Source organism: Poecile atricapillus, chromosome 7 (assembly GCF_030490865.1).
Source record: "Poecile atricapillus isolate bPoeAtr1 chromosome 7, bPoeAtr1.hap1, whole genome shotgun sequence".
Classification (NCBI taxonomy): domain Eukaryota; kingdom Metazoa; phylum Chordata; class Aves; order Passeriformes; family Paridae; genus Poecile; species Poecile atricapillus.
In genome coordinates, this window is record NC_081255.1 from 26,800,251 (window position 1) to 26,817,958 (window position 17,708).

General features: G+C 41.7%; 1 protein-coding gene across 1 annotated transcript in view; it reads right to left on the reverse strand.

The window, feature by feature from the left end:
• LOC131580845 (BEN domain-containing protein 5) overlaps positions 1–17,708 on the reverse strand; it is an 880,930-nt gene that overhangs the window by 72,664 nt on the left and 790,558 nt on the right. Inside the window, exon 11 of the mRNA XM_058842532.1 lies at positions 6,320–6,482. Within this exon, the coding sequence (XP_058698515.1) occupies positions 6,320–6,482 (163 nt within the window). The remainder of the gene's footprint in view (positions 1–6,319; positions 6,483–17,708) is intronic.

Here is a 17,708-nt window from a genome sequence, read left to right on the forward strand (position 1 = left end):
TAGAAAAATGTTATGCTTATTATTACTATTATGCTTATTATTTATTATATTATTACTATTAAGATGCTTATTACTAGCTGGCTCATGCTCCAGCTGTCCACAAGGTCCCAGTTGCTGAATAGAGTTGTAAATATTGATGGTTCTCAAGTCAACCTGTCCAAATTCCCTAGTCCAGGCTCACAGCTACTCAAGTCTTCCTGCTCTTCAAAGAAGGCAAACTCCTCTATTCATGTCTAAAATAGAGGGCATTTCTGTAAATCTGAATATGCATCCTGCTCACATTCTCATCCCACAGCCACCAGCTGTTCTCTCCCCTGTACCTTGGTATCCCTGGGAAAGAAATATGTGTACACACAAGAGGAAGGAAAAGGAAATGGGAATCATATGGTCAAATGGAATAATTTTGAAGATGTCTGCCAAGCCCGATATTCTAAATTTAAGCAAAAAAATAAAAAATTCTTTTTTTAAAAAAGCACCTTTATAATACACTTTCTGCTTTTATAGCATCTTTCATCTGAGGCTATCAAAGCACTTTGAGGTACAGATCATAAGAAACCCATTAAAAAAATATACATATTCCTAAATTGACTATAGTAACTTCCCTAAATTTCCATTTCTCTACTGATACTCTGAGACAGTGTTTGCATAGATTGATGCAGTCAGTACTACAGGCAACTAGATAAATAAATCTACATAGAAATATAAACTGTTCCCCACGGACAGCCTCTCTTACAGAAGAGAAGTAATTTTGTGCAGCATTGTCCACTCCACTGAGCCCTTCGAGAGAACGAGGTGTGCATAGTGCAACACCATGTACTGCTTTGTACTTTCATTCCACTGCACTTCATTAAACACACTTGCACTGTTTCTTAATTTTCTTTGAGCAGGTCCCACTGTATATCCCCGATATGAACAAACACACAGATTCCTTCTGGGTATGAGCCAACAGCTGCAACCCTGAAAAATATCAGCTTCTTATATCATTAACTGAGTTTCCATGGTGCCCTGGGGCAGAGATATTGATGCTTGACAGCATTATCACTATAAAGTAACTTTACAACTCTATAATTTAACTCTATGCTTCCAGTAATATTAAGAGCATTTGAAATTGTGGCTGTAAACCTTGACACTTTCACGCAGACTGGGGAGCTGAAAAGAGGATTTTGTTTCCTTTCCTCCAAACCAGCCCTAAACATGGTACCAAGAAACAGCCAAGTACTGGAGAGAAGATGTGCAAAGAGGTCACTTTTCGAAAAATCTGCAGGGTTAGGATTAATGCCACCTTTTGCAACACACAGAAAGGAGCCTGTTTCTAGAAGCTTAGCAGAAGTAGACCTCTGGATGCCTTTCCCAGAATATGTGCCTGATTTACTTTGAAATCATCTTGGCAAGAACCTCTAACTGAAGTTCAAACCTAAGCCACACTGGATAACCTCTGCAGAGCTCCCTCAGCTTTATCAGCACAGCTTTTTATACCTCATTGGCTTTTGCTAGTAATGTTGCCTTTACTGGCGGGGAACGAACCTGCAAGGGCCATAATCTGTCTCATGAGGATCTTCTCTTAAGAATATCACTAACAGAGATAGGAGGATCAGGACAGGCAGTTGCCAAAAAAAGAAATGTAAAAAAGCCCAAAATAACCAAGTACATTTGCCCTAGGGGACTGGCAGGTACATGAAGCTCTAAAAGTTATAGATGCTTTTACTGGAATTGTAGTTTGCATACAGATTCCTTTCCCCAGGACAGGCATTTAGTGAGATCCAAGTACTCTTTAAAAGGAATCTGGATGTTACAAATGACTGTTTCCTCTGGGGATTTAACTTCTCAAGTTCCCAGTCAAGCAGCAGGCAGATACTTTGCTTGAAGTTGAGAATAAGAATGAACCCAGTGGTCTCTGTGTTGAGAGTCCATGATGTGAGCTCCTGTTAGGTGTCTGAAGAGATTCTAGTCAATCCAAGCCTTCATTTTGTGGCTGTAGCCACATAAATACATCTTTATTCCCACAAACAAGAGAGAGTTCAGCAGTGCACCTTTGGATGGGGTCCTTCACCACCTGGAGGAAGCTTGCAATTAAGATAAAAATACACAGAAAAAGCTATGGACATGCTGACAATTGTGATGCCCACCCATCTCGATGATTTTCCTCCCCTACAGCTACTGTTGTACCAGCTCCTGCCAGGTCTCCATCATTTCTGCCTTCCTGCCTCATGGCTGGGCTGTGGAAGAGCGAAACCTTTTATTCTCTTTCATGGTCTGCCTCCTTTGCAGCAAGGATCCAGTTCAAAAACTCTAAGAAATGAACCAGATAGATTTTAAAGCTGTTGATGCGAGGGTTCTTTGCTGGCTGCTCTCAGGTCAGGCTGTGATGGCTGCTGCTCACAGCTGTAGTGGGATACTGGAAAACACCAACTCTGGGTGTGCTGTCGGAGCAGGGCTCAGCCCTGCAGCTGGGGATTCATCCTGCTTCCCCCTCTTTTATCCCTTGCTCCCTGCCCAGCTCAGAGGCTGCTGTGAATCGAGACAGCTCAGCAGCTGAGCTGCTGGTGGTGAGTGTTACAGAGCAGTTTACAAGCCTCATGTCATAAGCCCTGTAAATGCCTAGTAAAACATGGAATATAATGGAAGCATATCAGCTCATTTTAAAGCTCCTTCACCTGGTGCTGAGCTAACTGCTGTTGTGCTGCCTTTTTTAATCAGTTACCACCAAACGCGTGCATGTGTGAGAAGGGTTTTAAACATTTCTCTGTCCACTTCCAGGCGAGTAACAGACAAGCCTGCAATCCTCTTATTATGCCTTTGAAACAGAGTCCATTCACTGTTATCTGCAGCACGTGTTATCGTAGGGTTTTCTGCAGAGCTTACAGAACACATCCCTAATGTTTCTCACACTCCAGGTATGTATCTGTTAGACACAGACCTAGCAGGCACACACACAGCTCTGCAGGAATGTCTAAGTGCTTTGTTTGCTGGATGAAAATACAAGAGGAACTCCAGCAGTAATATCATGCCAGTCAAGGCCTGAGACATTGATGCAATCATGTTAATTCTCTGTTTTAGAAAGGGCCAGAAAGTCAACACTCTGCATGATGTTATCCCACCATACATGCCCCAAACATACACCCCCTACACAGGCTGAAGGAAGATCCTTCCTGCCTGGATTTCATTTAAATAGTGCAGCCTCAGTAGCCAATCTGTTTTCAGAACATTCCAGGTACCATCCTCTAAATTCTGAACCAATTCATTTTGAACATTCATACTAACTGGAGTAATTTGAAACTGATTTCCACTTCTAAAGATACCTTCCCATTCTTTTTTTCTTACTGAAAAAAGTTACTGTCCACACTAATGGTGAGAATTCAAACACTTATTCTGAAAGTCTGTCTTCCATTTCCATGCATGTAAGGTATCCACTTATCTCAAAATTACAAAGTATGTTTCAGTCAGTCACACAAATCTGAAAAAAATGGATAATCTCACCCAATGTAAAAATATATCTATTACTGTCACACAGAGGTTGGTATGGATTACAGAGTTAGTATGTAAAACCTGGAGAACATGAAGAGATAAAAAACCCACCAACAAACCTAATCCACCTATATAATGGCATGAAAGGGAGTAGTACTGTGATCTTATTTGCCACAAATGTTGTAAAGAAAAGAAGCTGACAGGTATCATTACCTATCACCAGTGCAAACAAAAGTCTGTTCAGAGTATTCGGTTTTCCTACCTGTCAACAGGAACAACATTAGGCTAAATTAATATTTTTCAGAATCTGGAGATCCTAATTGGTTTTGTTCTCTAAAAAGAGCCAGTATGGATAGTTCTGGATGTGTGATCCACTTTGTAGTCTTTTTCCATGGTCATGGGTGACCTGAGTTTGAGGCTGAATCTCAGTCTGTGCTTCTTTATCCAACAGGAGAAGCTTTGAACAATCACAGACTCCCTGATCCTGTTTCCATCGAAAGGAAAGGGAAAAAGGAGAAAAAGAAAAGAAAAAAAGGAAAGGAAAAGAAAATGGAAGGGACAAAAGACTCATACAACCAAATAACATCACAGTGGGATGAACAAAGTTCTAATAAATACATCTTTAAAGGCAGATTTCCAGAATACTTGCACTATCAAGTCACAGTTCTTGGGTTCACTGTATTTTCTTCATTTATTTGCTTGAGTTGCTGCCTGCATGTAAGTAGATAGTTAATAGAAACAGCCCTGTCCTTGGAGGCCAATATGAACTGACTGCCTGTGTCTTTGGTTCAGCTCCATTAAAAAATCTGAGCATTAATTAATCACTGACTTGCAAATAGCTTGGAAGAGCTGCTCAGGCTAAACTGGAATGTTCTGCAATTGTTTTACTTTCAGTCATAGGCACTTCAGTGATGTGAAATTTTCTCCCCTGCCAGGACAGGATATGCATAAATCCAGTGGCTACTCCTGTGTTGGATCAGACCAGTCTAGAGATTATTTCAAGCAGTTCCATTTCTTTCACTAACTAGAAAACTGCACACGTGAGGAAAAGATTTCATAGGCAGTACTCTGGATAGAATTCCTACATTGAAAAAGAAATAATAAAACCTTCCAGGGCAAAATGCCAGTGGAGCATACTCCACAGGCAAAAGAGCCTCCCCTGCTTGCTCTCTGCCAGGCCAACCAAAAGCTGCTTCTCCTCCTTTTCCACTCAGCTGGGTGAAACCCTAACTGCAGAAACCAAGCTGCTGCTTGAGCTTTCCCCATGCCAGCTCCAAGATTCTCTGATCTGGAGCCTGTTTGCTGTGCCCCAGATGCTGATGGAATGAACAGAGAATGGAGCATCTCTGCCTGCAGCAGGCAAGGCAAACCAAGCAAATGGAGATGTTGGACCCCACAGGTGAAACATCTGCAATGTGAAGCACAAACCAGAAATCTTTATGGAAAAGGAAACTAAACCAGTCTCATCTACCAGTCATGAAGGAAAACATATCCAAGGGAATCATGATCTCATGTGTATAGGGGCTCTTTCCATTCCTCACTGTAAAAGCTGCTCTTGATAAATAAAGAAGAGATATAAGCAGTTTTCAGCACAATGAGCAGGAAGCGAGGAAGAAAATTAAAGGTGAAACTAAGGCACAGGTTCTTGAAACACCAAAATACCAACTTAAGAAAATAAATACCTAAACCTAACAGTGACAACATTTTATTTCCACAGTGGCAAGATATACTACATTTGTGTATGTTGCAAGGAGCTTTTCCTTCAGTTGACTTTGCTGGGCAAAAAAAGAGCTATTATTAAAGAGCTATAAAAAAGAGCTTCAATTCCAAACGCTCAAGCCAGGTAAGTCACTTTAATATATTCATCTCTCTCCTTCCCCCAAATTTCACTTTCAGTGGAGAAGTCAAAGCACAAAAGCCCAAATGACAAACAATTCCTTTCCCTACTCCCTGTTTCTTGCTCTTATTCCCACACCGAGAGCACATGGATGGTGAAAAATTATGTCTCATATGAAAATTTCTCCCTTGTTACCCCCAACTTCCAAAATGCAGCGGGGAGGTAAATAGGCAGTCACAGCTAATCCCTCTCCTTCTGCAGTGTTTCTAAACCTGTGGAAATTTCTAAAGCTGCCAAGATAGAATGACAAAATGAAATACCCAGCGTTGAAGTATGGGCACTGGGTGTTTGATTGAGCATGGTGACAAAAAGAAAAAGAAAAACATAAAAGCAGATCATAAGCCCAGTCAGAACAATTCTACAAATTGCTGATACATTGAGATAGCCAGATGGATATGTGTTTTTTGAGGAATGAGACACTGCTTCTATTTGAGCACTCAAAAATGCCAACAACTTTGATGGTTTTGTTTTCACAATTTGACTTCCATTTCTTTGTCAACTGGCCTTGAAGATTTGTCCTCGAAGCAGCTGCAGAACCTAATGGACCCAGTTCAAAGGCAGAGAAGATATTTTACTCAGTACCAAAGATGCACTCTCAACTTGCTATTAAAACAATAACACAAACACAGGGCTAATGAGGGAATAAGGAGAGAAATGAAGAAAGAAATGGAAGACCGTGGAAGGGAATGGATCACAGACTCTCCAGGACTAGCTTCTATAACAAGTGTGTGAGACAATCTCCTACAAGAGGGAAATGGCTTATTTGATCTAATGTCTTTCTCTTCTTGAATTTTAACAGTATGGAGAATCAATAGGAGGGAAATTAAAGCACCAGGAGCAGACTCACATTTCCACTTGTGTGTGTTTCTATCTCAGCAAACTCTTATGGAGACAGAAGTATTTACCTTAAGTGCCTGGCTCACGTGTGCTTCAAGAGGATGGATTTCAAAAGGATACAGGCTTCTTCGGTGTAGGGCACGGCAGAAGCGGTTCCACCCAAAATGTAGCTGTAGAAGGAGACCTCCAGGGTGTAGCAGTAGGATGTGTCATTTAAGAGCCCGCCAAGAAAGCGCCGGCCTGTCCCAGCTTTCACAGCATCCCTGTTGAATGACGTGCTGGACTGCAGGAGCAAGAACACAGGGACATGAGGAGAGTTCAGTGGAGCAAGGGAAGGAGTCTCTCAGCAGAGAGAGCAGCTTCACTCACATTGCCAAATCTCATTTACGCTGTTTTTTGATCATGGCCTGGAGGGGAAGCACGTTTCTGGCACACAGGCTATAAATGATGCCTCACAGACTTTCAGAAAATTCATCTGGGTTCACTATTAATATCAGCTTTTCCTCTTCCCTCTCAGATAACACAAAGCAAGGCTGTCATATGCAGGAGTTGAAAGCGAGCTTTCCAGATCCCCCATGCTCAGGAGTTAAGCTGTTCCATTACCTGGATATTGGATTCCTTCATCTCCTCTGCATTCCCCTGTACCATAACCATTCCCCCCACCCCTTCACCTGGACTCTTAATCAAAGCAGAAATAACAGTGGCATTTACGTTTTGGTGGAACTTTCTCACCTAAGACATTTGACTGGTTCTTAAATTAGGTCACAGAAATTTCCACTTCACTAACTTAAATGTTAACGGGGTGCTGCTCTCTGGGTGGAAAAATCTGCCTCACTATTCTACAGCACTAGCAGCACAGTATAAAAGGCAGTATTTTGTGCTATTACTGAAGATCTGGCTTTAAGAATCCTACAGCTTTATGACTATTCATTTGAGGGGTGGAGGGGAGGACTCCAAGTATTTCCATAAATGAGTTTTAGCTCTCCTTTGAAGGCATGACATCTGGAGACGAAAGGGCTGCTCATCCACAGGTTGATTGAAGTCTCAGAGCTTGTTCCTACCAACTAGATAGAAAAAATGGATTCTGATTTCATTTTGATTTTCAGACCCTATTCAGAAACCTCATAACCATTAGGCTGAGCCAATCTGGGCTCAGCACAAGCTAGTGACAACCACAAAAAAAATGATCCAGCTTGGATCTGTTGTATGAAAGGTCATAATATCTCCTGCTGTAAGAATATTATGTTGCCAATGAAACACAAAGGGCCCTTGCCACAGCTCATTGTTCAGTCATTGTGGCCATGGTGAATTTTTGAGCTGTCCAGGGTCCTCCTATGGAGCCTTAGGGCTGCTACCTTCTCTAGCTAATACAATGGGAATATTTATGAAATCCATCTCTTACCAAAACTGGGGAAAATGACATTTCCTTTGTATTTAGCAAATGAGAGGAAATGGTTCAAACTGCTGAACTTCTCTAGACTAAGAAAATCAGACTAATACTGAAATGAGCAAAAATTCTTGATAAATACTGTATGCCAAGAGATAGAAAAAAGTAGAAATACCTGTGAGTTTATTAACATTTTGAATATCTTGAAGTCTCTCTCATGTTATAAAAAGCAAGTTTTTTTCCAGCTTAATTAGAATAAAATGGAATTGGGTTTCTTATTAGCATTATATATAGGTGTTTTCAAATGTAACTTGTCTTTTTGGTAACATAATATTTAACTTTGTGGTAATTTGTACACAGAATGCATTCTCCTAAGTAGATATCATATAATTTCTGCCAAATTACATGGCAGAAGCCTGCAGGACATCCTGAATACCTTTGGGAGAGGGAGTAAAACACTCATAAGGAATGCTGGGAAAATTAACGGTTAATTTGATATAGGGGATAAAATACTTAAGGAGGTCTATGAGAGGGAATGTTCTCTGGCTTCCTGCAAAAGAAACCTTCAAAAGACTACTGAGATCCTGAAACTGAGGGGAGCTTTGTCCTCAGTTAAATTTCAGAAACAGAGGAAGATGACCATGCTCAGGGGATTGCTTCCTGAGCCAAGTGAACATCAAATTCAGTGGGTGGTGCTTCATGTTCCAACAAATGCCTGTAGTGGAACTTTTAATGCATGAGAGCATCAACTTCTGATGGAAACAGCTCAAAGGAACAGGACAACAAATGTGTCAGGACAGGAAATTGGGCTTTGTGTGCAGAAGCATCACTCACAAAGGGACTAAGCTAATTCTGAGACTGTATTTGGCACAGGAAAAACAAGGAAAATGTGGGTGGAGGTGACTCAGGGAAGACATTAGGGATAGAAGTACTTCAGTGAGTAGGAGACTCAGTTACTGATACGGAACATTTGTGAAGATTATGGAATCTCATCAACTATGTTTAAAAACAAATTGTACAAGTATCTGCTGAGTACAGTTCGTGGTTTTGGGATACAGTTTGCACATGAACTCCTTTTCCTATTTCCCATTATCTTAATCAGGCTAAAGGAAAGTTATGACTAGAATTCCTAATAGATTATTCTTGAGATAAATCTTACATAATATTTTCATCACAGTTCTTGGCACAGTAAAGGAGGACCATGCCAACAAAATTTGCTGATGACACACTGTGGAATGAATCATCATTATGGAGGAGGTTCTGAATATCATACAAGTAAAAAAAGCAGTGGGATGACTTTGAGGGCCAGAATGATTGTAGTCAGATGAAACTCAGCCACACAAGTGCCAGGTCATGCACTGAAGCATAATGAAAAAAAAAAATCTGCAATAGGCTAAAGCCTTGTCAGCTGGAAATATATGAAGAGAGAGTCTGATGTGTTACTTCACTGAAGTGATTTTTGCTTTCTAGAAGAAGTTGAATCTAGTTATTGGCAAAATTATATTTGTTGTATTTCAAAAATGAAGCATGAGTAGTTTAAATATTATCAAGACAGTTATAAAAATGGTAAAAAACCAAACAAACCTACCAAAATTTAGAGCTTTTCAGACTCTGAGTTTTTATAATGCTATTTCATGGGGCTTGGAGCTTTGGGTTTTGTTTTGGGGGACTGGGGGTGGTGTTCCTTTTCTCTTTTTTTGTGTTTGTGGGTGTTTGTTTAATATAAGAGTTTCAGGTTCAGCTGTAAAAAATTACTTGAAATGGCAAAGGGATTAATAAAATCCTCTGTTCATTTCTTTGCCAAGTGGTACTGAATTTCCAGGAATAAAAAGCTGACCCTTCATTTAGATGCACAAATGTAGATTTTGAAGGTTATCATTGTCTTCATTTTGACAAAAAAATGTGATAGCATAGACTAACTTGGTGTCATGAGCAAAAGGCAAAATCTCTCATTTGACTCAGAAAGGCTGGGGTAGAGCCAGCTTGGACCTGGCTCTAGAGAAAGTGTTTATATCAGCCAATACATGATTTGATATTTTATAGGAGAAAAAGAAAATTACAGATTAAAGAAAATTTAGGTAATGACAAGAAAGAGCAGCAGGTACTTGCTGAGTCTAACCTTCAACTCACTGTTTTAGGTGAAGATAAGTGGAGTGGGAAAAAAAACCAAAACAACAGTCAAAACTTTGACTGCTCACCACAGCTGATCTTGAAGTTTTGCCCATGTACATTTATTTAATCAAACACTAATCCAGGGGAAAAAGGGGTGGGGTGGCAAGAGGAGGGCACGAACACAGGGAAAATTGTCCACAAATTGCTTTTCTGGGAGAATCTGTTTCCCTAAACCCCTTTGCAAAGCTAAACTGAAGTCATCATTAAACAAATGCACTGAGCAGGCACAGCAGGAGAACAGCTAAACAAATATTTATTTCTCCAAGGCTGAAACGCATGGGAGTGTTAACAACAGCAGCAGCAAGAAGTGCAGTCTGGAGGGTGGGGGAACACCAAAGACTTTGAAGTTCTTAAATAGTGATATTTGTATAAAATCAACAGTAATGCATTATTAAAACACACAGATACATTAAAGCTCACAGAAGGACTTTGCTTCCCAGCTGGTGTGAGAAAATTCAGTGAACAAATAGCTATCCACAGAATCAGAAGCTGCCAAGAAATCCAGAGTTAAAAGAGCAGAGAAGGAAGGGCGAAGGATTCCCTTAATTTCTGGTGGGAAGAAACTCACCAGAAAAACAGATTTCAGAAACATTTGGGATCCTCAAGGTGTGCTGACCCTCTCTCTACACATCAGGCATTAGTGGCAGCTTCCCCAGGCCTCATTCCTGCTCCCCATGCTGTGCTGAGTGTGAAATTGTGTGACCAGATTCCACACTGGGAATGGCAGTGAACAGCCAGGCAGCACATTCATGAATCAGCTGGACCTTATTCCAACATTGCAGCAGACAAAGATGTGTGGAAAGAAATAAGAAAGAAAAAAAAAATAAAAAAATTGCATGTAAATTTTTTCTGGAGTGATTTCAAAGCAGAAAAATGTCTTGGCCCTTGGTCAGACCTGTTGAAGTGCCAGAATGCCTGTCCCTGGTTGTAAGGACACTCTGCCCCAGTGTGGTAGGCACTTTGTGAGCTCCACAGCTTGGGCAGCTCCCACAGGACTGAGGGATTCTCTTGGATCCTCAGCACTGCTCCATCTTCCCGCTGACAACCACTGCAGTGAGCATCCTGGGCAGTTCACAAATTAAACAGTGTGCTGATCACCTCTGCAGGCCTCTGTCAGTCACAAGAGTGGCTCCAAAAGACAAAGAGGGAGATTTCTCACACACCTGAGACTCAATTTACCCCAGACTACCCTTTGTAGCCCTGGTGGGCTTGGAATCTGAGTGGCCCTGAATGGTGGGAGCTCCAGCTGGTGGGGTCTCCTCCTCAGTGTATGTGTGACCTCAGAGGGGACTTGTTCAGCATCAGAAAACCTCAGGCTGCACAAAAGGAGAGATTGGAGGCAAGCAGCAGTAAAACTGGATCCACTTTTGGGTGGAAGAAGGGATAACAAAAAGAGATGAAACGTCAAGCAGGCTGTGTCCAGACAGTGGTGGATGGGAGCTTCCTTCTACCTTTCACTGATGGCAGGGCAAAGGGCCCTTCTCATCCAGAACTTTCTGGGGAATGAATATTTCACATCTTCTGAAACTGCTCAAAGCATAGGAAAAAAAAAGGAGCAAGGTATGACCACAGGGCAAGTCAGACCTTGCCAGGCTCCTGACATGGGATTCAGGGACTGCACATCATTTCTGACCAATCCTAAGGTGTTTCTCCAACCCAGGAAGAAAAGAAAAAAAGAAAAGCACAGAACATTCAGAAAAATGCCAACCAGGCAAAATCAGACCAAATCTGGTTAGAGGCTTTTACAGAAGGCAGAAGATGAATTTCTGGCATAGCAAGGTCCAGGGAGGTTCCCGAAATCCAAGAGAGAGATTTTTACCAGCTGTTCAGATCTCCTGCAACACAACTGATTATGGATGTGCCTGTGGAAGGAAGTAACAAACTGCATATATCTTCAAAAATCTGAGCATTAGTGTGCACATGAATGATTCCCAGATGATCACTTCTCCTCACAAACAGAGTTTTCTGTGTGAAACTCAGAATAAAGAGATCTTCCCTAAAGTCCCTGATATATTTAGATGATGTAGGTCCAGGAAGTGTTCTACAAAAGGATGTAGCATGCTCAAAAATCAGAAAATTATGTTAGAAATCTTTCCTGGAGAAAAGCAGAGGCAAAATCACCAGGATTCATAATTAATGTAAATAATTAATTAAATAATTAAAAACCACAAGGATTCATAATTAGAGAATGGTTTCATATTGCAACATATAATTAAAAATATGCAGGGTCAGCCTATGCCACCTCCATAACTGTGTTTCACAACTGAGCCTAACTACTAAAAAAACCCTGCTCCAAACCTAGTAAAACTGCTCACATTTTGCTCATTCTGTAGTTAAGAAATAACACTTTACCTGCTGGGGTAAACTGGGATTATGCATACAAGTTGTTTCATTTTCTTCAGTGACCAACACCAGCAATGGCAAAGAGTAATCAGGACTCATTTACAACATCACCAGAACTGTCTGCTGATGCTGCTCTCATGGATAAAGAGAAAGGGTTTTTTTCCACAGCAGGTCTGACCTCTGTGAGCCCTCAACTCAGTGCCCTGGTGTGGCAAAGAAAAGTGATAATAAAAAAGTTAGTGCTCTAGAAAAAAGGAATGGCAGACTTGTCATCAAGGAGGAATAGACGTGCCATTGGGAAATGGACTGGAGCCCAGACAGTGTCAAATCCATCTCAGAGAGCAGTTTTACAGTATCAGCTATAACTCACTCACTCTCATTTTCTAGAATGCTTTATTGAAGTCTGCAAAAGTTTGAGAAAGGGCACAGGAACACACTGGCTTTTGGAATCTTTGCCATAGAAGGTTGCAAATAGCAATATTACAGGCCGTGGTTCTGTTTGCCCCTGTGCAGGGAGCTTTAAATGGGTGCAGCTGGCATTTTGCTTTCCTTGTGTGGCTAGAGCTGACTCCTGCCATGATGTGTCCAGCTGCCACTGCTCTGACCCTGCCAAACTCTTACAAGCAAAACTTAACCTCCTCACTTCTCTGGAAGCACTGACCAAACTTCTCACTCCAAAAGCCAACTCTCTCATCACACTCACCTCTCACCAGCTCCATTGACTCTATTAATAGACTGGGAAGTAGATGTGTTGGCGTGGTTTGGGGTTTGGGGTTTTTTTTTGTGATAGGCTATCATCAGCTCCATGCCAACAGGGTCTGGAGACTTGGAAATCATGGCTTTTGGGAGGCTGCAACAGGCAGGCTTCTTCCAATTTATTTGACAAGCTACAGTCAGCATCAATCCCCAAAGCAGACAGCTGATCTGAAGGAGGGAGCAAGCAAAGAGGAAGGTTTCTGGGAGCAGAGGTGTGATGAAAAGGGAAAAGAGCTCAAAATTACTCCACGTTTCATCTCACCTTGCAGCTTAGCTGTGTTTCTGATGCACAGGAAGAAAACTTATTTCATCTGAAAATCAACTGTGACTACTGAAATCTGGGAAGAGGAGGTTTAGAAAAGTTCAGGATCATTTCAAAGATGAATTCCATTGTTTGAAGCTTTTCCAGGTCCCTTAGGAACAGGCAGATTGGACTGATATTCCTGTGAACAGGGCTCACTCTCACAGAAGCCTCTGGAGTTAACAGCGTTTTGTTTCATAACTTCTGTGCCCGGTAGGAAACACTGAGGTGGGCAGCAAAGTTTGGGTTTAGCTGGGGAATATTCTCCCATCTAGAGTCTGATTTGCAGAAATCTGAGGAAAGGCATGCAGAGGAGACCTGGAACAGTTTGACCTGCACCAAGAATGTGAGAATACCTTAAACTAAAACTTGAAGAACAAATAGCCTCAAGTCATAAGAGATTTTTAATCATTCTCCTCCCTATTTCTTTTTGCCTTCTTCCTCCTGCTCAGTGGAAAGAGGAGAGCAATCACCCTTTCTTAGAGGTGGCATCACTGTTGTAGGAGTACCATGAACACAACCTGCCTAGCACCACATTCTCAGGCTTTAAAGCGCAATTCTCCTCAGAGAAATAACAGTTTTAAAGGTACATTGTCACCACACACACATCTGCTCCCTGAGGGGCTTCATTATCCCTCTAATGTGCAGTGAAGGAATACCAGATCTTTCCCCCTCCCGTGTCTTTCAGTCATGCCTGCTTAAGTTTCCTGATAAAAACACATATTTGCATGGTCATTAGCAGAGAGGTTGGAAGGAAGGAGCTTTATAAGCTCTCAGTTTATGCCTCAAGACCAAAAGTACCAAATTAGTTCTTTTTTTTTTCTTTTTTTTTTTTTTTTTAAGAAATTCTGCAGCTAGAAAAGTAACTGGCTTTCATGCTTCAGGGTTTCAGCTGTTCACCTGTGAGAAGTACAATAGCTGCACTTTTTACTTCTCATTAATATCTGTGCTCTGCTGTACAGCTCCAGGACTGGCGGAGTTGTTGTGCCAGTTACACTGGCAGCACCAGTGCAGGGATTTGGCCTGCATTTCACACTCCCCAGAGTCCTTCCTCACCTGCACCTAAACTGGTTGTACTCCCCCTTCCCGGGGTGCTGCAGCTCTGAAGTTGTTCACTGAGTTTGCTGGCTTTAGCACGGCAGCTAACACGACTGGAATGAAAATCAAACCTGCAGCTCTTCTGAGAGAGAGCTCCCCAAACAACATCTGCAGCCAAACAAAGCAGGGTGGCAATGGCCTGAGACCTTCACAGGGCCAGACAAAGGTTTCCCTGCAGAGCCACCACAGCCTACAGGGAAAAAACTAGAGGAGGGAGATTCCACCATCCTAAAGCAAACCTCAGTTAGAGTCCTTTACTACTGGGTCTGCCATCCTAAACACACGCCCCCACACATCCCCATGTTCTTGTATCCCAAAACATCCTTCCTCAGGTCCTCTCAGCTCCTTCTTCAGCGAGTCTGCATCTCCCCATCACCAGAAATTCACTTAACCCCAAGTGACAATGTCAGCTACTCAAACATTATCCTGTTCCCCTTTAACCAGAGTTACTCTGGAACTTATCTCCCTTTTAAGAGCCAAACCAAGCTGTGACCAGTAATATACACAAACAGGGAATCTGAAAATGCTTCAGGTTAATAATGAAGGTGTGCTTTTCACCCCTGTTTTTTTTTTTTCCACTAATAGCAGCCTCTGCTTCTCAGAGCACATCTTCCCCCAAAGATGCCAATGGTGGCATTTCCTAGTCTAAGCTCTACAGAATAATCACACTGTTTAGAAAATAACTCAAGTCTCTGGAGTTCTCACTTTCTCCATTTGTCAGTAGAAAACGAGACATTTCCTCAAAATATACAATAAAATAGCCTCTAGCAATAGCCTGCAATGCTTCTCTTTACAATACTTTTATGAGCATGAGCATGGTCTCCTGGGAGTGCTTTCATAATCATTTATACAAATGCCAGAAAACTAGGACAATGAGAAGCAAAAAGGAAAATACAGCCATCATGCACCCAGTTGCATTGAATAGTTTGCAGAAAAAGTGGTTTTCTCCATGGCAAAGAGAAGTTCTCCTCACTTGCAGGCCTAGAACAGGGGGTCACAACCTTCCTAAGGTGGGTCAGGATGCTGCTCCCAGAGCTACCCATGCAGCCCATTGTTCACACTCCTTCTTGGCTCTCTCACTGCTCCAGGACAGTTCTCTGAGCCAGAGTTGTATCCTACATACATTTAAATATCATGTGATTAAAAAGGTAATACCCAAAAAGTTATCCTGCCAGGGAGCCAAGTGTCCAGTTCTTAACTACCTTCCTGTCCTTCCTTCACAGCACAGTTTGTCCCATCTGAGGGAATTTGTGGTGCCCTGCAGGAGATTCTACAGCAGCTCCTTTGCTTGCTGCTGCTCTGGGAGGCTGTCATCCTCTCCCAGTGGGTTGACATTAGGTGAGAGTAATGATGGTCTTTGAAAACACACCATAAAATTGCTATGAAAACTTGATCCTTCTGTGTACATTCTGAGTTTCTACCTGCATGTGGATGTAGAAGGGGCTATCAACTCTTATATGCACAAACAACAAGGCAAGAAGGTACTGAAAGAAAATTCATTTGTTCCAACACTTCCCCCCCACACTTTTCTTTTCAATACAAATTCAATCCTCCGTATTTGAGGGGGGTGAACTGCTGCAGCACGACATAATGGAACAGTTTCATTCCACTGAGACTCTCCAAAAGGCAGAGTCCTTGTGAGACCAAAGCCTGTAACTCTGAGAAGGATTGACTCTACACTCTGTTCCCTTTGCCACCAGAAACACATTTTCTTGTCTTGGCTCACCCAACCTCCAGAATAAATAAATAAATAAATAAATTTATGGAGCAACACGTCCAAGAAGCAGCAAGCAGAAATGCATCCCAGAGGGGTGCTAAAGTATATAATAGCTGTATTTGTCTTCCTGGATATGCCTTGGTACAAGACTACAAAAAAAAGGAGGCAGGATCATTTGTTGTGCTCAGGTTTTAAGAGATTTCTGAGTAGATCTGTTAAGCTTGCATGATGTCAACAAAACCTACCTGAACACAGCAGCTTTTGCCTTTCTGGGACAAGAGTCTTTTTTTACCAAAACAGCACAGAGGCACTTAGGAAGTGGTGATGCAAGTGAATATGGATTTTACATCAGGATAAATTCCACCTTTTCTACTGCTTCCTCTTCCTTGTCCAGCCATATGCAACACAAGCTATATTTTTGTTATTTCAGAACAGATTATTGGGTTTTGATCATTCAATGTTGATATTTCTGCCTCAGGCACTTGCATCACCGCTGATTTCAGGGGGAGGTATCCAGCCAGGGTAAATAACAGCCCAGAGGGGCTGCTGTAGGTAGAATGGAGAAGGTTTGCTGGAACAAACACATCTTTTCTATTAAAGCTTGGATGGGGGGATGCTGTGAAAATGAGAACAGCAGACCTGGAGTTTGTGGATCAAGGAAAGGTAGCAGAAGATACAGGGATTAAAGTATTTTTCTTCATTGCTCTGTGTTTGATGTCCAAACTAAAAACAACCAACCAAACATAACACCACCACAAAAAGTACTAGTGCAAATCATTCCATATCTGCATCTTCTCATATTGCTGAGACAATGATAGTCTCTAAAACATGTTTCAGGTCACAGTGTTATGGCACTGGAGTTAACAACATGCTTCCCCAAAGGAAACTGCCTGGGTTGCTGCCTAGAGACTTCACTCTAGAGTGTGAGCATGATGTAAAACAGAGAACTACTGACAGAGAAACAAGACTGGAACTTGGGACATCCAAGTTTTATTCTCCACCTTCTTACCCGGTTTCTATCTCTTTCTCAGCATGACTGGAGGCTTTTAGGGTTGTGGACTTCCTCAGCATAATTGGACTCTAAGTTTTTATCAGGGTCTTTGGGTAACACTGGCACACAAAGGTCAAACAAGGAAGAACCTTCCAAGGAAGGTTCTCTGCTGGGAGGTTGAATACAAGATTGAATACAAAATGAGAACTCAAATGTATCACCCTATGCCACCAGTTCAGAGTCCAAAGGGAAAAAAAACCCAAACTGATCAGATCAGGCCAAGTACCTCTGGCTGGTCTTTAACTGAAAAGAAAAGCAATCTTTGCAAAGTGATAAAGCCACCCAAGAATGGCTGCAGTTGTTTCTTTGAAATGAACCAGAGAGAACAGATGGTCGCCTCTCATACTGTCACAAAGGTCAAAATTAGCCACCCCTAAGACTAGCAGGTTCTTGAAATGCTCAAATGCTTGTGTCTGGTCCTTGTGACTAATCCACTCTCCCAAACAAGAAAGGTCAAATGAAGAACATCCCTACAAAAACTGCAACTACTCCAAGCCATGGCTGATGTGTAATGCTCTCAGACATGGTGCCAACAGCTGCTCCCAAAATGCAATGAGTCAGTCTTTCAAAAGAGCATGTCAGCTTTCATGTGAGCTTTCACATGGATTATATTTACATCCCAGTGTTTAAAAATATCCTTCTTAAACATTGAAAATATAAAATGTTTTCCTTACAGATTTTGTC